This window comes from Camelus bactrianus, chromosome 1 (genome assembly GCF_048773025.1).
Source record: "Camelus bactrianus isolate YW-2024 breed Bactrian camel chromosome 1, ASM4877302v1, whole genome shotgun sequence".
NCBI lineage: Eukaryota > Metazoa > Chordata > Mammalia > Artiodactyla > Camelidae > Camelus > Camelus bactrianus.
This window is the reverse complement of record NC_133539.1, coordinates 42,588,775-42,611,306: the sequence shown is the minus strand read 5'-3', so window position 1 is coordinate 42,611,306 and position 22,532 is coordinate 42,588,775. Positions and strand designations below refer to the sequence as shown.

General features: G+C 36.2%; 1 protein-coding gene across 6 annotated transcripts in view; it reads right to left on the bottom strand.

Moving 5' to 3' along the window:
* Nucleotides 1-2,121: 2,121 nt before the first annotated feature.
* Nucleotides 2,122-22,532, bottom strand: part of ZPLD1 (zona pellucida like domain containing 1) — a 335,223-nt gene continuing 314,812 nt past the window's right edge. For all 6 annotated transcript variants that reach the window (XM_074362581.1, XM_045503822.2, XM_045503821.2 and 3 more), the window contains 8 exons: nt 22,025-22,206; nt 20,537-20,609; nt 16,265-16,362; nt 15,263-15,343; nt 11,729-11,900; nt 10,391-10,499; nt 5,091-5,120; nt 2,122-4,673 (listed from right to left, as the gene is read on the bottom strand). In XM_074362581.1, coding sequence (XP_074218682.1) covers nt 4,498-4,673; nt 5,091-5,120; nt 10,391-10,499; nt 11,729-11,900; nt 15,263-15,343; nt 16,265-16,362; nt 20,537-20,609; nt 22,025-22,206 — 921 coding nt within the window. In that variant the 3' untranslated portion in view covers nt 2,122-4,497. The remainder of the gene's footprint in view (nt 4,674-5,090; nt 5,121-10,390; nt 10,500-11,728; nt 11,901-15,262; nt 15,344-16,264; nt 16,363-20,536; nt 20,610-22,024; nt 22,207-22,532) is intronic.

Below are 22,532 nucleotides of genomic sequence, written 5' to 3'. Positions count from 1 at the left end.
CACACTCTCCCAGGTGCTTCCAACGTCAGCTGATTAGCCAAACCAGCAGGATTATCCAGTAGTAGATTCTGCTTCGGGCAATTCTAATACAGCTATGCTCCTGCTGGAAACTAACCTCAAAATTTGGGCCAGGTTGCCTTTGATTAAACCTTCATATAATGATGTTACTTCTCTTTTCAACATAGAAAATGAAAGGGAAAATGAGGTAATTATGTTGGCCATTTAAGTAAAACAAAACCTATCCAGATACTTGAGGCAAAAGGGAATTGGAGGTTTGACAGGGCAGATAATCATCTGAGTTCTCAATTTCACTTTGCCAAGAATACAAAGCATTTTTAAATGAAGTTTACTGAACAGAGATTTCCAAATAATATGTCTAGTACCCATGAAGAGATGCTCCCCAAACCAATTGTCTCCTGGCTATCTCAGCAAAATGGGGCATTAATCAAGGTTATTTTAGTTCTCCCCTGTTCTTCAAATTTGCAAAGACTGACACTTTTTACAAGCTACCAGGCAAGATACTCTCACAAACATGAAAACCTAATTTATGTTTTTCCAGTTTGCATTTTCTTTGACAAGACAAGTCACCATCATGAGGAATATGGGTAACAGCAACCAGAGGCTTGTTTTTGTTTCTATCAGTGAACTAGGTAGAAACTGCTACCAAAGAAGCTGCCTCTCCTCCCAGGGTCCAGCACTTCCCCTGGTGCACTTGCTCCCCATTGTCTCCGCTTTGCTGCCTGATGTTCTTCACTGTTTCTGGTCTGTTGTCACTGCTAACTTCACCACTCCCTCCACGCCGTGGCTACCAGCACCCTCAGCACCAATGCTGCAGGACATAGGTCGAACCAGGACTTTGATGCTAGGATTCCTTCTGCCCTGTTTCTCCTGATAATGTGGGCTAATGCAGGGCAATTTTGGAACACACTACTCACCATCTACTCATGGCCCTGTCTTTTTTCTATTTGATCCATCCTTTTAACTACTATAAAAGAGGACTCTGCCCACAAGCCCTGCCTCCAGACATTAAATATTTCAAAATCATTTCATGTGGAAACTGTTACATTTTGTAATACTTTTATTATTAATTCCCTTTATGTTTCAGTATGTTAGCAGCGTGATACATATTGATAGTGTGTTTACAAATCTGCCAGTTGTGATGGTTCATTTTGTGTCAACTTGACTGGGGCCAAGGATGGCCCAGACATTTGGTCAGACATTACTCTGGGTGTGTCTGTAGGATGTTTCTGGATGAGACCTAACATTTGAATGAATGAGTAAAGCAGATTGCCCTCCCTAATGTGAGTGGACCCATTTAATCAGCTGAAAGTCTGAATAGAACAAAAAAGGCTAACCTTCCCGTAACTAAGAGGGAATTACTCCCACCTGACTGCCTTTCTAACCGGGACACCAGTTTATTCCTTCCTCAGGACTAGAACTGAAACAAGAGCTCTTCCTGGGGTCTTGAGCCTGCTGGCTTTCAGACTGGACATACATCACCAGCTCTCTTGGGTCTCCGGTTTGTCCACTGCGGATCTTGGGACTTGTCACCTCCATAATCACGTGAACCAATTCCTTAAAATAAATCTCTGTATATACATACATCCTATTAGTTCTTTTTCTCTGGAGAACCAGGGCTAATACACCAGCTAACCCTGGTGTTTGCTTCATTTACAACCCAAGTATATTTTTTTCTAAATTACAAATTTGGATTGTTTTGTATTAAATGTCTCCCCACTTATAAATAATTGAGGAATCTTACTTGCAAAAGCAATTGATCTATGGTCAGCTTGCTATTTTTCTTATAAATATAAAATGAAAGCAAATGTTTGCTAGCCTCATAGCCCCCGCTGTCAGGATAGAAGCCTCCCCATCCTGGGACAATTCTCTCCTGCCAGGTCCTCTGAGATGTCTTCACTCTATGCCTCATGAGTGTTCACAAACAAGTATCTCCCACCTACTTGTTCTCCTGTTTTTTTCTCACTTCAAGAAGTTCACTGCCTCACATTTTCCACAGCTGACAAGAATGTTGAGAGGAGGATGGAGAACTATCTTAAAAACAAAACAACAACAACAACAACAACAAAAAAAAAAAACAAGAAAAGGCCACTGTTTTAAAGATATTCATTTACAATTATTTTATTAAACAATCATTGTTTACATGTCATCAGACCTTACCCCTGAAGTGTAAAAAAAAAAAAAAAAAACAGTTTGAGGTATTAAAACTGAAGGAACATTTGCACATATTTTGTAAGGTTTTTTTTCACACTATAATAATTGTGTAATAATTTCACACTATAACTCAGTACAACCTATAACTGCAGGTCTGTAAGAACAAAGCTATATAAAGCAAACCTGGCTTGTCTCACTAGAGCTGTGGATCTCCCATTTATGATGAAAGGGTAGCAAAAAATATATGAGATTTAAGTTGCTTGCAAAATGATACGTCCATTATTTAGTTTTATAAAATGGTGTATAGAATTTAACAGGTTAACAGCTGAAACAGTAATTATCCCCAAAGCACAAAAATCAAACTGACAAACCAGTTTCAGTGATATAGTGTCCTATTCACAGGATTTAATCCTCGGATCAATGGCAATTCACTTAAAGTATCTGAAATAGATTTACCAGGATATTTCAATACTATCCATGTATACAGAGGGTCACATAAGTGGCATGGTCCATTTTTTTTTTTCTGTAGGATTTTCCCCTTTAAATTAGTAAATAAATTTGCTAACACAGATAAAGTTCAGAATGGTCACTTCAAAGTTATTTTTAAGTAACATGAGGAAGAGGAGATTCGCTTTTTAAGTGTTAGACCTTGTTACATTGAAGAAATTAACTGGAGACTTTCCAGATGCCATTTCCCTTTGGCTGTGTCTACACCTTGAAAGAAGAAGTTGAGGCAATTATACAGCTGATTATTGCAATACAAATATTTTCTTCTGAACTAGTCGGGCAAATTGGAGAAAAGGTGTTTTTTGATTTGACGATTGATTTAATTATTAACTTCAGAGCATAGGCACTTCATTTGAAACAAATCTAAAATTGCATAGTGATCTGCATGTAGTTCAGTATAATTAAGTCCTGAACAATGGGTCACAAATGTTAAACGGAAATTCATCTCTACAGCAATGTTTATGTGAAAAATGGCACTTTTAGTAGCTGTTCATCCCGGGTTCTGGTGTTTGTCACTGAATCCTTTTATGTGTTCAGTTGCGCAAAGGCTAGATTGAACAAAGGAAAGATTGTTTCTTGGTAAGAATATAGGCTTAAAACTTGGCTTTTGAAACTTTTTGAAAAACAGATAAAGGATAAAATGCTTTTCGCAGTTTACTGCTAGAGGAAAATACTGTTTATTCCATGGCAATCATGACACCTTCAAGAAGACACCTTAAAAGGTAGGCTTCCTCCAGACCGTATGTCTTACCTGCATCAGAAATTTGTAAGAAAGGGAATCTTTTTTTTTGTAGAGATGCGAACAAAGCTCTGCAAAGCACATTTAACCTGTTTCCTTTTGTTCTAGGAGAAAAACAGAAAAAAAAAAAAAAGAAAAAAGGAACCTAGGTTGTTAAAAATGCAAACAGGAACGCCGTGCTTGTGTGTGGGGCCAACGGCCTCTTCCCACGACTGCTGTCTGCTTTCCCAGGTAACGGTTACTGAATTAAGAATCGTCTTGGCAGTTGCTGCACTGCCAGGAGCGCAGCTGCAATGGCAGCTGGTGTAGTTTACCCGGGAGCAGAGTGAACGTGTGCTGATGTTCCACTTGAACCAGAAGGAGAAAATGGATCATAGCCATTTGGAGCAAATGAATAATGATCTAGGGTCACTTAGTATCCTTTGGAAGTTCACGACTATTTTTACTGTTTGCCACACAAATGGATGCTTCCCCCAGGTTAAGATACATTTTAAGAGGTTTCTTTTCTTCTTCTTCTTCTTTTTTTAAAGGAATGTCTTCAGACATGGAAATCAGCCAAAAACATAGGAGGTCATAGAATGAGAAATTAAATCTCGGGTGTCTAAATTGGCCATTCCAATTAAAACATATCCCCAAGCTGCAATTATCTGGAAAAAAACAAAAAGCAACTTTCATTTCAGGACCACAAATGTAAATCTAAATGCCATCACAACAGGTTTTAATGCTTAGGGATAAAATGCAACAAATTCTTTTTTTTTCTATGCCTATCTTTTATCTATAAAACCACTAATCAAAAGAAAATTGAAATAAAGTGAAATAATGACTAAGAACTAAGTCCTGAATGGTGTTTGCTTATTGTCAGTATACCCACTGGTGCCATACAAATAGGGCTGACCACAAACATAAGTGACAAGAGCAATATTATCACAATTCTCTCACTAACGTCATGCTGACAAGCTACACTGTGAAATCTCTCAAACCTACAAATACCAAATGCTGGCTGGCATTCAATTCAGATAGAACACTGACTGCAGTTACACACGATACAGCCAGTGACGCCTCCCGAGAGCCTGTTACAGTCAGTCAAAGACTGGGTTTCGTATGCCATTCAGCACCAAGCTGGTGGGTGCCTTCCTGTGTAGAAGGGCCAGTGAGCACAGGAGAAGGGTAAAGCTCGTGACTCCTAGAACGACCATCCCTGATATCAGTGCACTGGTGACGGCGTTCAGCTGGAAAGGAGGTTCGTTTGGAGAACCTGCAAGTAATAATCACACACAGTGGAAGGTCCAATATCAGATTGATCTCATCTTATTCCAACTTACATCTGCAAAGCATCTTTCATCAGTATGTTGCAGAATAACAGCATGAGACTGGATTGTGCTATAGTTTATTTGATTATAATTCAGTTCAATGCCAAAGGATTGTATATATTAGAGGCCTGGTATTCCCTGGGCAGACAAAAAAAATCATCTATAAAGTGCTATAAAAATTGACCAACAGGTTGCATATGAGCTCAGAAATCCTCAGTAAACTGTGATTTACAATATAACAAACTTGTAAAATCAGGGCTCATTACATGTAGTTGACTACAGCTTTGTAACTGATCACCAAAAAATACTTAACATTTTTTTTAAATTATACTTTCATTTTCAATATATGTTAGTTATCTTACCAAGCTGTGAATTGTTGGTTGGAGTCTCATCTGGAGGGGGAAAAAAGGAAAAGAAAAGCATTGTGACTCCAAATATTTACCTACGTTTGTTATAATTCTGTAATTACTCTTTATCTAGATGTCCCCTCACCTTCACGTACAAGCTTCCTGGGGAAAATAATAATGAAAATCCCCCTAAACCATCTGCTTTCCCATTTCCTGTTTCATATGTCTGAGATTTTATCATCTGTCCGTTCCCCCAAGCCCATGCCCTGCCGCTGCCCTGGGCACACAAATATAATCACAAAATGCGCTGTGCTGTATTCTTTCCTGCCGACTTTGCTTCATCATTCTCTCTCCAGTCATGTTAGTGGGGGCAGGAACTGTGAACAGCTATTACATTTTTTAGAGCCCTATAACCTGTCATTTGTTATTCTGCTACAGAGAAATATTCATTATTTAGTGCCACTCTATTTTAAGTATTGTCAATTTGCCCATCATAATCTGCAAAAACATCATTTTAAGTTCCAAGAGGATAAATTCACACTTAATGACTAAATGAAAGGAAAACATGACTCCTGAGATTGAATTGTGGTTTTATTTGCATCTGTTAAAGACTGAAGCTGTTGATTTTTCACTTTTCCCTGGCAAACGTAATAGACGCAACGAACACATTCACTTGGTTTCCCAATTTTTGTTACCCATTTTGTAATCATACAGCAATCAACCCTTGAGATTGTACAAAGAGTAGGTTTTATATTTGCGTTTAAAAACATGGGTGTATATGTGTCTGTGTTTGTTATTTGAACCATAAAATGTGTGCAGTTGACTGATTCTAGAGTATAAATATTATTACAATTAATGTGTGTAATGCCATACTGTTTACAAAGTCCTATCTCATATGTTATCACATTTAATTCTCATAACTGCCATATGGTTTAGCTATTACTGCTACCCCCATTTTGCAGATGGAGAAATCTCCATCTGTCACAGCCACCATGACAAAGCAAACATATGCTTAAATAAAAGCTCAGCTTCAGAGTCCTTTTTCTAAAATAATATAAACTATAAAAGTATGGGAAATATTTTTAGTGTAAGAGATGAATATCTCAAACTACATAACTTCAGGATTAGTATTTGAAACAACTGATGGGAGAAGCTGGTGAGATATTTATAAAACATCTGATGCCATTTCTTTTCAGACATGAGTCTTGGCAGAAATGACGGTTCTGCTGTTTGATCCTGAAGTACAAAGTCCAAAATACATAGAGCACTTATTCATAGGATTATTTAGAATGGTGCAGTACACTGCTGTAGGACAAAAAGAAAAAAAATACAAATTTTCATTATAGGGCATCCTTGAGAAAATCCTAACCTCCAACCAACATCACCCTATAAGGACAATTCTTTCTCATGTAAATAGATGGGATGCGCAACTGTGACTAATTCATCTAAAAGATCTGTGTGCCCCTTTCCCAAGACAAGGTGCCTCACTGGAACATGGAGGAGAATATATAATGCTCTAAAACTCCTTTTAAAAAGTTAGTCCTTGTTTAGAAATCACATTTATTTGCTTTAAAAAAGGTTTATGTTAAAGAATAGAAAGCTTCCTCTTATGTGTCCCAAATTAGGCAAAAGTTCTATAATGGATGCCCCCACCATTTTCTGCAATTTCAGGTTAATAAAAGAAGTCAGAATATCTCCTCCTTTCTTACATTACCACCAGCACTTCTGTAAGAAGACCATCCCAGGTGTCACCCACGAGGACTTGGCTGTGGACAAAATCTCCATGTGGGGACAAAATGCCAAGTGAGCCACACCCGCTCCAGGTTCCAGGGCTCTGACAAACTGAAAGCATCCTACCTTTGGCAGGTGGCTGAAATCAGCGTGTGTCATGTTTGGATATTGTTTGAAACTGTATTTGATAGTGAATAAGGGTAGCAAGAACAACTCTATCTGTTATCTGCTGCGTCTGGTATCCTGTAGTTTTAGGATCACTGCAATTAAAAGAAAATCAAAGTGCTGTCTAGAAAGGGGAGCTAGACATTTTCGAGGAGCTTTCTATCACCACACACTTCTGTTTTTCTCTCAGACCAAGCTAGTCTTATATACATATACACTGAAAGAAACCTCTGGAATTTAAACAGACTGGAATTCTAAATTTGGTGAGCTCTTCAACAAAACACATAGCTAGCCGAGGACCCACAGGAGGCAAGTGATAGCAGCAACACCATGGCAGTTTGAAAACCAAAAGTGGCAGATAAACTGCCATTCTCTGCTTTTCTCTCTTATAAGCAGCTGAAATAAATGGGAAAAGTGAACATCAGTGCAAAGATATATGCAGAATGAATATTTTTCCTTTCAGAGCACAAGAAAACTATTTTTTAAATCTTCAGTTAACTGTGCAGTAAAATGAACCACATATTTCAAGTTGAGAGCCTTGAAACTTTTTACTCTCCACTGTGTTATGTCCGTTAATAGTCTATCTTCACCTTTGAATGCTGATCCCAGAGGGCAAAGATCGTGACCTATTCTCTACTGTATCTCTAGTTCCTAGCAAAGTGTCTGTCCCATGCAGGGGCTACATAAACATGCTAGAGTGAATTATTAGCTACCCATAAAACTGAGTTGGACAAGAGTAGAAATTTATGTTAAAAAAAATTAGGTACTACTGTTATCCAGTGACTGTACCTTTAAATTTCCAGAATTGTACCCAACGATAAGCATTTCCCTACCAAATAGTTTTAGCATTTCAGAGCTTAAAAAGAACACCTCATGAATTTTGAGGATTTTGAATTTTGAGGACGTGAATATTTTCCTAAATCAACTAACAAAAAAGATTAACAATGTTGGGGAGGAAAAAAAACAGCAAGTATTTGATTTCATTAAAACAAAGCAAAACAGAAGTTCTGAGGCTTAACAATTTATTAAAATTGACCTAAGCCAGACATCTAGTGGAAGGAGTGGTTCAATGAGCAAACAGCAAAAATTCTAAGTATCAGAGAGCTTTGAGAGAGCAAATTAAGCTTGAAATTGGACTTGTCTACGAAAATCGGCCTCAGGATCGGCAGAGATAAATTCTAGTGGAACTAAGGTAAAGGTAAAGTGAAGAAGGGAGCCCTGGTCATTAAGCTGGACATGAAGTTTGCATAGAACTTGCCTGTGGATGGATAGAGCTTGATTCCTGAGTTATGTTTATATGGAATTTAAAATAAATGTTTTTGCATGGATTATTATAGTATTATAATGTAAATATTTTTACACATGGTCCTCTAGGTGGTGAGGCCACCATGATATCCAAAAATAAGGACCACCTTACTGCTATTTATGAACATTACCAGAAATAAACCCACAGAGAGTGAGAGGAGAATCAAGGGGAACTGGAAGGTTTAAACACGATTCTTCGGAGGCTTTGCTGGTGGAGAGACCAAGGTGACAGAGATAACCCTAGTGCATTGGGAAATAAATGTCATCTTCAAGGTGGAAACAGGTGGAAATTGGAAAGGAAGAAATCCAGGCAAGACATCAGAGGCATTGTTATCAAAGGCATTATTAGCTCTTTGAGTTTTGAGCATAGATATTTTGGATGACTAGACGTGCTGTGGGGGGTAACTTCGGATGGCTGGTTAGTTATGGTAGGATTAGAAACTTGTACTTGGCCATCTTTACTGGGATTTGGAGGTCTTAATAATTTTGAGTCAGTTATAAAATTATCATCACTAGCAAATTATTTACAATTTGTAATATTTAAATTTGATTTGGTTCAAGTAAGGAAGTTAATAAGGAGGAAAAGTCATCTACTCAACATGGAGAGTTGTCACTTTCAACATTGTTTTCTTACAGCAAACTGACCCCAGATATGCTCCACAGAAATATGGATTATTTTCTTTTATTGGGCCTACCCCAAAGTATTCCTAATTATTGGCAACAAGAGCTGAGTTTCCATGCAGTGTAATTCTATGAGCTATTTCTGACAGCTTGATGGAGATAAGAATTGAGCCTTTGACAAACCACACATCAATCATTTTCAAACCATTCAAAACATATCAGACCCTCAGGGAGCATGGGCTAAGTTTGAAATTTCATATTTAATAAACTTCTGCATTTTAAAGGGCCTATTTTTAAAATAATAATATGTCTGCACAAACAGTAATGAATGAATAATTAAAGCAATTGTTTGGATTTCAGGCCCAAGTGACTTTTTGCTTAATTACCCATTTCAGGTAAAACTTTCTTTTCATTGTGGGACAGGAGGTGTGGAAGAAAAGGTAAAGATAATCTAACTGAAACATAATGATAGTGGCTAATATAAAATAGAGAAAAAATTATTACCGTATAATCCAAATCAGAATTCTGCTGTGTTTTTCAAGACAACTTTAGAACTATAGAGTTAGAAAGAGTATCAAAGGCTACTTTTATAAACCTTTATTTTTAAAACGAAGAAACTTTTGCCTAGAGAAGTGAACTCCCAAGTCCTACATCTTGTTAGGACAAAAGCTGGAACCGGAACCAGTTTTTCAGACTTCTGTATGTGTTGTTTATAAGGCATGTCTGTTTTATTCAGCTGATTCTGTATGTCTCTGGGTTTATGCTCATTAAGCAATATCCCATTTGGAGAGTGTGTGTGACAATGCATGCACAGATGTACACATGAGAATATATGTGTATGAACAGGTGTGTCCACTAGATTGATGAGCACAAATGAGCGCACTGGTGGGGATATTGCAAATGGTATCCAAACAGGCAATTTAAGGAGGTTTAATAGGACTACTTATAAAGATGGAGGGAATTCACAAGAGAGTCAAGTTATGGGTTCGGGGAAGGTTTCCAGAACTTTCAGTAGTAGTATGGGGAGACTTGTCTGGCAAGAGCTGCATGGACTTCACACTCATCCTCGGACAGCGCCACCTATTGGACAAGTGCAGCCAGAAACTATTCAGCCGGGGCAGCCAGGGGATGCTGTTCACATGGGCCAGGGAAGGGCAGAGTGGATCCGGATGGGAAAATATAACATGTCCAGTAGTGTATACATGTGTGCGTGCGTGTTGTGTGTGTGTGTGTGTGTGTGTGTGTGTGTGTGTGTGTGTGTGTGTGTGTGTGTGTGTGTGTGTGTGTAAAGGGAAAAGTGATGAAGATAATATTGCCCGTCATGTGTAAGTTGAATAAACAGAAAACTATTGTGAAATTACAGTTGTCTAGCAGTTTATCTCACCTCACAGTTAATTAATACTCTTTAGGAACCACTTTGAGTTCTCCTTGGAAGACAACTAACAAGCCATGCTGGAACACTTTTACCACCAGGAAAGGAGCAGTACTCTTACCGCTCCGAGTAATGATGGGGCCGGCAGAGAGGACAGCGTTGCCAGAAGTACTCTGGGGGCTCCAAGTGGTCCTCCTCCCCGCATCTCGCCTTTCTCTGTGGCCACAAATCTAAGGAGTTAATGAAAATAAATGAAATTCCACACCAGCCCACAATTGTTTCTTTATGGCCATTTGGAATGCAGATTCTTTTGGAAGAGATACCAAATGTTTAATTTTATTCATTTACTTCTGTGCATTTATTTTAACTACTTTGCATATAACTGTTGCAGTGTTTCTTATCCTGGCTGGGGCCACATTTCTTATTTCTTCCTGTTGTAATTGTGCATTGCCTCATTAATTTACATGGCTCAATTGCCCTCCTGAAAAAGAGCTGTGTTTATCAAACTTTTCTACTTTTATTTCTCTCAAGCCTTTAATAAATCTTCCCCTGAAATGTTGGTCAGGACAGAGCCAAGGAAATGTGGACTCTCCATTTAACCCCGTGTGATATTTCTAGTTAGGACTAAAGCAATCAATGATTGTGAAGAAATGCATGAATTTGAGTATAATTATAAACACATTAAGGCTATTTCAAATCAAAAAACATGACTGCATTTTTCTCAGGTGAGAATACTAATGGAACCTTCTAAGGGGCTTGTCAGAAATAGAATTTTTTTTCTTCACTAGTAAATGTATCTATATTTTAGTGGTGGCAGTACAGAGTCCAGATCCACACTTTTCACAGCTTTTAATTTTTAATCCGAGGGATTCCTAATCTAACTTTCCAGTGCTGGCCCTGCCCGCATCCCAGGTTTTCTCATCGTCCTCTGCTCCGCTCAGCACCCCTGCTCAAGGACTAGAAGCCCCTGGTTGCTCTTTGTCATGTGTCTGTGACTTTGAGCATCCTTTGGCATGGACTGTCTCTCACACTTGATTTTGCCCTTTGGGGTTCATCTGTTTTCAGAGTCACCACTTGAGTTGCATCCCTTCCACCACGCCTCCCAGCCTCTCCTGCTTCATCTCTCTGACCATGGTGAATAGTGCCTCTTACCACAACCCACGTATACGTCTGCCTTTGCACCAAAACATTTTTGTCTTACTTTCTTCCATGACCATCTCATTCTCCTAAGGGATAAGCCAAGTGAATTCAGAACTCATGCACAGGTCTCTGTATTCCCAGGATAATGCCTAGCACAAAGTAGGCACTCAATAAATCTTTACTGGATGAATGAAAAAAAATCCTTCTTCAAGCACACTGCTGCGTACTCACTTTCTACGGAGAAATTAGTTCCTAACACTTGATAACCTTCCAGCTTGGATCAGTTCAACAGCTCAGAATAAAGTTGCTAAAAACATACTGGCATAAGGAAGGGGCAGTCATCAGCCCTGCAGAGCTTCGTCGCACAGTGCAGGAAGACGGTGGACATCTTCTGATTCTTGTGTTTCACGAACCGGAACACTTCAAAGGAAAAGCGGCCCCGTTGGCTTCTGCCATTTTCAATGACGGTGGTCTGAGGATCTTTGTCACAGCTATATTTTAGGGAATATGATAACAGGATATTACTGGGAAGTACCAACCCACCATGACTTGTAAGTTAATTCTGCAATACTAAGAGTACTCCATTACATTAAGAGTTAACAAAATTATGCCGTGTAACACATATTTAATAAGAGAATAAGCCAACTCGACAGATGTGACAAGGGTGACCTTGATCATAAAATTTAAACAGATCAGTTTCTGATTAAAGATTACTGTCAAATTTTAGAGGAATTATACTTTCACACAGTTCAAAAACTCAAACAGTATAAAATATATACAGTAAAAAGTCTTTCGCCTCATTTTGCCCTTGTGCATGCTATTCCACGTCCACATGCAAACCCAAGTGATCTCACACGTCACTGCATCTCCATAGGACATACGCAAATAGAAGCAGAAGTAATATTCTCAATGTTCTCCCTTCTTGTGCTGACAAATGATAGCACACTGTATTTTTTTGTACCATGCCTTTTTAAATTTAGCAATCTAGCTTAGAGATTTTTCCTAATCAAAATTTAGAGAGCCTCCTTAGTTTTTTTTCCATAGTTGTATATTACTTCATCATGCACATGTGTCAGAATTTATTTGGCCAGGGTCTTATTTATGTATATTTGAATTGTTTTGACTCTTTTGTATTTTACAAAGTAGTAATGAATAGCCTTACAATACATCTATTTATCTGCAGGATCATTTAACAGATTTTGCCACATTGCCCTCTATAAAGATTGTTGCGTTTTGTACTCCCCCAGTAACATATGAAAAAATCACTCTCTCTCTGAGTTACATCAACAAAGCGTATGCATAAAATTTTGAATTGTTCCCTATTTAATAGGAACAATAAAATATCACCATATAGTTTTAATTTGCCTTTTACTTAGTGTGAATGAATATGTGCATCCCTTCATGTTTATTAGAGCCATTTGTGTTTCTTTATCTGAAAATTGTTTCTTTGCCCCAATTTTTATTGTGTTCTTGGCCATTTCCTTCTGATTCCTGTAAATTTTTGTTTTTAGGAAATGTAGCTCCTTGTTTGTTATGTAAGTTGTAAATGGTTTTCCTCTGTTCGGCTTTGGACAGTCTTCACAGTGTGTGTGTCTGCACACAGAAATTTTATTTTTATTTAATTTATTTTTCAATATTTTATTTTATGGTTTCTAGTATGTGGGCTGAAGACGGTTTTCCTACTCCAATGTTCTAAAGCTACGTTGCATGTTTTCTTCTACCACTTTTAAAAGTGTAGTTTTTACATTTAAATTAATAATCTATTTAAAGTTCATCATGGTATATTGAGTGAAGCACAGATTCTGTGCTATTTTTTCTTATAGTTATTTTACTGTCCAGCACTGTTTTAAAACATCTCTGTTAATGCCACTGATTTGTATGGTATCACACTCTATCATACGGTAAATTTCCACATTTTGAATCGGTTTCTCTCCTGTTCTAAATTTTTATCTATGTGTCTGTCCTCACATAGTACATGTCCCTTTAATAGCATTAGGGCTTCTATTACCTGTAATACCTGGTGGGGCCGTACCCTCCTCATTTCCATGTGGATCTCCCCCTTCCTTTGGTATTCTGTGGGTTTGTTGTTTAGCCCTTTTTTCTCAATTAAGTTAGCTTGTGCCCCTCTGTTCCTGCAGGTGTGCCTTCTTCCTGGGGCTTTCTGGGATCTGTGCCACGGGGGCCCCTCAGCATTCACTTTTCTTCCCTGTTCCTCCTGCCACCTCTTCCCACACTGCTTTCTGCAAGCTTTTCCCTGCACTGTTTTGTCTTGATCTTAACCACTTTTATCCACATTAACACATACTTTGGGATTTCTAGGTTTTCTGTTCCTCCTAGTTTCACTGCAAATGGTATTTGGACGACTTTTTTTAGTTACCCATTTCAGTCGCTATAATTTCCAAGAAGAAAACTGAAAGGAGGACTAAGCTGAAGCCATAGTCATACAGAAAGTCTGATGACCAGATTCCAGATTATCAATATGCAATCATTATAGAAATTCTGGAAAATAAGAGAAATGTCAGAGCAGAATGATCCACAGTTCCACTGTGCATGAATAACCCTGTGAACCTTTTGATGTGCTTCCTTACAGTCTTTTCCATCATGTAGTATATACACGAGGTCAACTGTACAAATAGCTGTATGTGCTAATTCTTCCCCTTCATATTTTAACCCATTTAAATTTTAAAGAACCACATATTTCTAAACATAGAAATATCAAGAAGACAGAAGGGGAAGAGATAAAATAGAACCATTTTTTTTTCTGTTTTATAAATAACTTTATGTGATTATAGTGCCTGTGTGAGCTCTCAACTTACTGGTTCTGCATAATTAAAATAGCCATTCCCTTACTGCTGAATATGCATTTGGTACCCATGTTTTACTATTTTAACTAGCACTGATTGACAAAAAATCATAAATATTTTAGAATATGCTTCCTAATTCATAAACATAGAATCAAAGAATATGAAGTCTTCTAAAGATTTTTAATATATACTGACATTTTTTCCCAAAAGTATTGCCCAAAATAAAACTTCCAGCAATAGGATATAAGGATGTCAGTTTGACCATACCCTATGAATATCATCTTAACCTTAACTAGCCAATAAAACTTATTCTTTTGGTTTCCCATTATATTACTCCCATCACGTGTCAATAAGTAGCCGTGATCAGAGCCCACTGCATTTTATAAGCATGATTAGAAGCCATTGCTCGAATCTCAAGTCTGTTCCCCTGTCAGATAAAAATTCTGAAAGGGGACTGGGATGATTGAATGTTTTTATGATCAATGTCCCCTTTCCCCAAATGTAGATTACATTCACTCTGTCACTGTCTATTGCAGAATGAACTTGAAGTTATTGGCTCTGATAAAAAAAAAGGAGTGGTAGGCTATATTGCACTTTCATATTAAATACTGATAAATGAAGAAAAGCATCTTGGGGTCTAAATTATCTAGACCATTGGTTTAATTTTACTCTCCTTTTGACATACCATGAGACAGCCTAGTTTCAGATAAATAGTACCCTCTCTGCCTTTCTCTTATTGCCAATAATACCCTAATCATGCTTTTCCTAAGACAGTGAAATAGTCCCATGTCCTAAACATGAATAAAACATCTTTGATGGACCAAACTTACTTTCAACTCTCATTCAACAACAGCCATATCAGTATTTCATGTTGAAAACTGTTCTTCACTGTTATACTTACAACTTTATGAGGACTAAAAGTTCAAAATGTAAAACTTTAAGTTCAAAAACTATAAAAGTACTGTATAATTTGTTTGTCTGACTTAGCTTCTCTATTTCAGTTATCTACAACTGGGCCATTTCTATCAATATAAGACACAGGCACCCACCTAAGGAAGAGATCATATCGAATATCATCATTTGGGTTCCCTGATGGGGTCGTATAGCAATAATCCATTAAGACATTCCATCTGCAGAAAGAAATAAGAATAATCTAGTGTCAGAATCTCCTTTCTGGAGGTTAGTTACTAACCCAAGGGAAGTAGATATTGACAAACACGTTACTCCGTGGTAAATAGTTTTTATTAATTATTTGCAGAGACTTCTTGGTAATTAAAATGTTGTCCTAAACTCAAAGTGCTTAAAAGTCTGCAACAAATTGCCATCACACATCAAGAATCATATATATCCAAGAATAGAAATGCCATGAAGACAGAAAGAGAAAAGAGAAAATAGAACCAAATTTCTCGAGTGGAGTAATCTTCTCAGGCTGCAAAGTTTAAATAATAATAAATGAGAAGCCCAAAATAAACCAGTTACATGTTACAATTTTGTTTTAATTAGGGCAGGAATGGATCTTCAGCTTTTGGATTTCCTTTCAATTTTGATCACTTTGGATTCTCTAAGTATCATATGAAACTCAAATGGTTTTTGTTTCTTGCAAAGATATTTCTGGGGACTGTATTATGTAACTTTGGTTCAGATCCTTATGGGAAAAGTTCTTTTGTCTTTTAATAAATTTTTATTGGAGAGTAACATACACTTAGAAAAGTGTACAAATCATAAGTGTTCACAAAATAACTGCATCTGATTAATCATTTTTCAAATGAAAAAACAGAACATTCTAGTCTCCCAGAAGATTTCCCCATGCCCTCTTCCAGTCACTACCCCCCCCCCTTTATGGGAAGAATTGTACTTTTCCAATTAATGGCATAAAGTGTATGTCACCTCTTAATCTGTGTAATTTGTTATTTCGATTTATTTTCATTCCGAAATGGTGTGGTAATGACAATATTTTTTTAAATTAAAAACGAATGTGCCAACTTTATGATTCATGGGGCTTTACACAGCCAAAATGTTTTAATCAACAAAAGATAAGGGTTTGAAAATACCTGCCATCCAGATTAGTAGCTTGTACAGCTGCAAATACTTTGGTTTTCAAAGGTAATCCTATACTCGGGATACTTAACTGCTCTCTGTAGGTTGAATCCTAACGATAAAAAATAAGCAATTAATCCACCATTGTCTTCCCTACAACAGCACATTTACTAAAATATATACATATATATATATATGTATATAGTGTCTTATAAAAAAGAGTTGGGGGAGGGTATAGCTCAAGTGGTAGAGCACCTGGTTAGCACGATTAAGGTCCTGCGCTCAATGCCCAGGACTTCCTCTAAGAATAAATAAGTAAACCTAATTAATTCCCCCTACCAGAAAGAGGGGGCAAACCAACATAAACCTACAGAACCATCTCCAAAAAGGACTTGGTTTATCCTCTAGTTTCTTGGCAGAACTGTTCCTAAACCACATCCAAGTGACAAATTCACTTCCATGCAAATTTTTTTTGTTTCCATAGTTTACCTCATATGATACTTAATGTTCAAGGTATTTAAGTTATATGCACTGGTTACTAGTGAGAGGTTAACATGCTTTTCTAATATTCAATTATCAATATTTAGTTTATTTAGATTAATATTCCATTTATTTAAATTATATTAGTGGCTAACTTTCAGTTTCTTTAAGTCATATCTGCTTCAGTTAAAGCCCTTGGCACTGAAGCTGTAGGTCTTTATATTCTTGATAATCTCTCATTGACCCGAAGTGACTTATCTGGCTATTTGGCAATATTTAACAGAAAGCCAAGAAAGAGACCAGTATGTTCTCTGAGTTGCCAAAATGCATGCCATAGATTCCTGCTCTACATTACATGGTGGGTACTTGTGTCTCGTGACTTCATTTCTACCTTTTGCCCGTATTTCAGACCAATTCTGGAAAGCCTGTTTAAATCACTCTCCAATCTGCTGTAGACTAAAGCTGCAGATTAAAATTGAGTAGTGATAATAAAGAAAAACAGAAAAAATGTAGAATAAAAACAAGTCTCCTAAAAAATCTAAGCTGTCAAATCATTTAGCATGGAGGCAAGTTGCTTCCCTCAAATTTAATAACTCTGAGGATATTGCTATTTTGTAGCACAGGGAAGTTTTTAATGTTCATTATGAAACCTCAAAGTCATCAAGCCAATGCAAAATACAGAGCATACTCTGTTTAAGAAGGCTGGGAAGAAAATAACAGATATTGAATTTCTTAAATTAAAACAATAATAGTTCGGATGCTTCACTTTTGAAAAAGTTGCATTTATGTGGAACACTTCATTCCCAAATAAAGCCAGATAAATGAGAGATTATATGCTGCACTTATTTTCTATATTTCTGTGATAGATGATAATAGTTATAATAGTTCCTCTAACCATTTCTGATAGGTGGTATTTTTATTTATCTTTCTGGCTTCCTTTTCCAACTTCTTTAAGTTATCCACACTTCATTAACTACACAGCTCTTTCATTTTGTGCTTGCATCAGTATTGTACAGAAGAATACTTGCTTTTTAACAAGTATCATACTACAAAGTCATTTGCAAATGATATGACTCAACTATGGTTTAATCATAAATCAATTTTTTCTCCTAAAATTCTTCGAAAAGGTAATCTTCTGATTTCATTTTGTATAGTTGCCTTCACTCTTGTTAGCACAATATTGACCATAAAATCAATTATATTTATTTTAGATTTTTTCTTCAACTTTTAAAAAACATTCATAATTACCATAACTCAGTTTCAGATTTACTGTTTCTGTATCTGCTTAGAAGATAGTATTATTTGGGTGCAATTCAAATTAACAGTCATTCTCACTTTTAGTTTCCACAGAGGAAAAAACTGATCTGTTTATACTATGCAAAAATAAGATCACAGTTCAACTTGAAATAACCTGCATATATTGAAATCACATGGTCAATAAAAGTCATTGTATTTATAGGTAAAATTTTCCTTAGTACATTTACTGGATCCCCAAACACACAGAAATAAACAATTGCACTAAATTCAAACTGAGTACAGCTTTTCCTTTCCAAATAACTGACCACAGAATAAGACTAGTAGGTATGTAATAAACTTTTCATCATTCTTAAGGACTACAAATAAAAAACTGCATATGAAATAGAAAGATACGGCCCTTAATGGTTATAAAATAATATTTATTTTGAAATGCTACAATAAAATTACATTTGGGTAGCTAAATGTTACTGTTTCAAAGAAACAATAAATGTGGTTTTAGATCAATTAGCTACAGTATATCAGTTTTTTCAGCGTACATTACTAGATTTTTAATGCCCTATAAGATGGCAAAATACTACAATAGTGCCACATTAAGGAAAAAAGAACTAGTTTGAGGCAGTGAAACTCTTCTGTAACATGTAGTAATGATGGACGCATGTTATATACATTTGTCAAAGCCCACAGAATATACAACACGAAGCTTTAACCTAAATATAAACTATGGATTCTAGTTAATAATATATCAGTATTCGTTCATCAATTGTAACAAATATGCCACATGCCCTACAGTACAAGGTGTAAATAACAGAGGAAATTATATGCAGGCACTGGAGGACTATAGGAAATTTCTGTACATGTAGATGAATTTTTCTGTAAATCTAAAACTAAATAATAAAAATCTAAAAAATAATTAATTTAAAAAAACTAGTTGGGGGAAGTGGTTGAATTTTATTAAATAACTGGTTAATAAATAACTTTTAAGTTATTAATTCAACCATTAGTAATACTTTCATTGCAAATTAGTTAAAAGTAAGAAGGATTTTGGTACTAGGTGTTTCATTTATAGTTTGATATCAAGCAATTATCTTTTTTACCATAGAATTAAAGTCTTAAGGTTATCATCAAATTGTAGGTTTCCATTTGGCTTTAAGATTCCAGAAATTCTTTGAAGGATCAGGTCTAGTTAGCAATAGGATTAACCATACCATTTCTAATGATAGAGAAAAGAGCTTAACAGCAAAGCTTTCTGCAAATCCACACTTCTTGATTTTATAATTTTCTAGTGAGAAAATAGTTTAATTTTATAGAAAACAGTGGTATCCGTAAATGTCATGGGGGTATATATTTTGCTGTTTTAAGATTGGGAATTCTCATTTTTGTTTCACTCAATTATAACAAATAATACTGAATCCAAACCAGTCACCACAATTCTACCTCAGGGAGCTCACACATATAAATCAACAGACAGAAACGTTCTAATTTTAAAATATTGCTCACAACAATAATAAATATCTGGTCATACTGGGAATGAATATTGGTGCATATCTGCTGAGTATCATAAAACCAAGTATCTTGGCAGCTTCTCCTTGCAGAAAAAAGTTCAGAAATGACAGAAAGGCAATCTTCATTCCAACACATTTTAATTTGTTGTTTAGAACTCTATGGTGTCAGACTACAAACTTATAAACATGATTTTTTTAAATGCCTTTGGAAAATGTCCTACTACAATATTTATAGCTCATTATATTCAAAGTATAAAGCACTGACTTATAAATCCGTTGCATGAATTATAACTCAGTGCCATGATGACATGAATAATAATGTAAAAATCAGATTCATAATTTACAAAAATGTTGGTTGATAGATTGAAAAATTGATATTTAAATCAGGCATTTAAAATGTATGAATAAAAATTTTTAATCAACATGAAAATATCATTTGGGGGATTAATGTTAGATTTATAAATAGAAATTCATGTATTTTTCACTTTTCACTGCCACTGTGGATATTTACATGACAAGTTTAGACAATACTATGGAGTCATCCCAAATTATTTCAGATGTGACAGAATTGACAACAGCCAAAACTCACATTGAAAATGTTAACACATTCATCACCAAGCACCATGCCTTCTAGTGAAGTATCATTTGGGCTTTTCCTGTCTTTTTTTTTAAACACCTTTATGGTGGTATTTCCTATCTTTTTATCACAAATATATTATTCCCAAAATCTTGACTCTGACTATGGCTACACATACACATACACACACAAATGAATAAATACACATAAAAATAGACACTTGGAATAACTATGCAGAATCACATTTATGAAATAAAATTTATACCATTTATTAATTTCTAGAAAATCATGGAGTGTTTAGTATACCTTTATCGCTAAGATATATGAAAATTATAGTAAAGATAAATAAATGGTACCAAAGTATAACAGGATTAATGTGGCTTTTGGAAGATTTTATATAAAAGCCATTCGCATAAATGGCTCCTCAGAATAGCAAGAGAGAAAAGAACACTCTTCACCCATCAGCTTACGTTATAAAGGAGCAGGTTCAAAGTGCTGACAAATGTACCATTGTTCTCCCTCACAGAGATAGCAGCTGAGGACCTAGAACAGAGTGTGTAAAAGGAAAGCACTGATGAGATTTTAAATTAAAGGTTTCCATTATACCTTAATGTCAGATTTAAGGCACCAAAACTCTTGAGCAACCCTGACATACTTTTAACTAGGCCTGGAGTGTGCATATTGCTTAAATCACTGAACAGATAATCACAAAGAAAGAGGGATCAAGCAAAGATCAACTGTTCTTTATGATTTTTTTATTTATAAAGAAATACTTTTTTCCATTTTTTATTACATACATAAGACCTTTTGCAGAAAACATCATTCCAAAAAAAATTTGAATCTGATGCAAATATATTTTCATCAATACCATTACAATAGAAGTTTCATGAGATCAGGGATTTCGTTTTTCTTTGTTCACAGCTGGAACATTGCATGGTACAGAGTTGGTGTACAATAAATACTTATTGAATAAATGAATAAATTTCCACATGCACTGAAGTTCAGGGAAGTATTTAGTGGGGAAGTTGAGGGGATCAGAGTGAGAGACTATGACCTACTTCCCTCTCCACCTGTACCCTTCTGACTCAAGGCCTTTCTTTTTTTTTTTTGTTTTTCACATCAAAATTTTGCTTTTAACCAGGCTTTTTATCACCACTGTGCCATTAAAAATCATCTATGAATATTTTTTTAAATGAAGCAAAATGTGTCCCCTATGTTCCCTTGTGACTAAGATTAAACAATAACTTTACCTTTGTGATAGAAAACCCTAGACCTGGAGAGGGAAAGTTTTTACTCCAACACCTAATTTTCTCAAAAATATTTGACAAATTCATACGATTATATTGTAATGTGGATGGTAACCTGTCGTGGAATATGTGCTTTGAGAGTAATGAATGAATACATGACTATAATCAAAAGGCAATGACCTCAGCCCCATGTCTGAAGCTCTTTGGCTCTGGGTGATGCCACCTCTCCTGGGAACCATCAGCACCTGTGTAGGTGAGTCCTCAGCAGGAGGCATGGAGAGCTCAGATTCTGGGGCAGCAGAGTCCAGCAGTGAGAGCAGATGGCTGAGAATAAGGCCAAGCAGGACCCAACAATGTGGTGACTGAATGTTCTATACACTGGGAACATGATAGGCCCTTCTGGATTGTATAAGCATTCAGGGATCTTGGGTTCTTGGGCAATTCTGAAGGGAACCGGAAGAACCCAAGGCAGATAACTGACTAGTCTGAGTCAGTTTTAACTGGGGGAGGGGGATGCAAATTAAAACTGAGCTGTTGATATGCATCATAACAATAGCAATTGTAGATAGATAGATAAGATCTAATATGGTTCCCATTAGATTGTGTTTAGCTATTCTCAACAAATCTCACTATCTTTATAAATCCCTTAAGGATAAGAATGACTCAAACGTAAGGACGATATGAAAAAGCAAGAATAAAAATGTAACTTACGAGGCAAGCTGGGTATTATTAACCAGGTATTCCAATGGATAACTACAACTAAATTTGTAAAGAAGCCCAGGTAGATAGCTGATGATTGTCGGCGGGTCTGGAGTATCAATATATCCTGAAATATTTCCTATTTGTACTGAAGTTGCATTTCCATAAGTACTGACTCCAGGAATTGTGGATACCTGTTAGAACAGTAGACCAAGCTCAGTGGTTAAATAGCTACATATAAATCTAGGCATTTCATATGTAAAATAAAATATTAGACTGGACCATTTCCAGGGTCAGTTTCAACTATAACATGGCATGGTTTTGAAATTATATACATATAATGCTACTTACAAGCAATCATATGTGTCTTTGAGCTAAACAAAACTTCATATTTACCAAAGACACTTTACTCAAATTTCATAAATAAGAAAGGTGAGATTATATGTTCAGGGGGCTATAACAAGTAATTTGAAAATGCTCATGGGTATAAGACCTCTGTTAATCTGATCTTATTTCCATG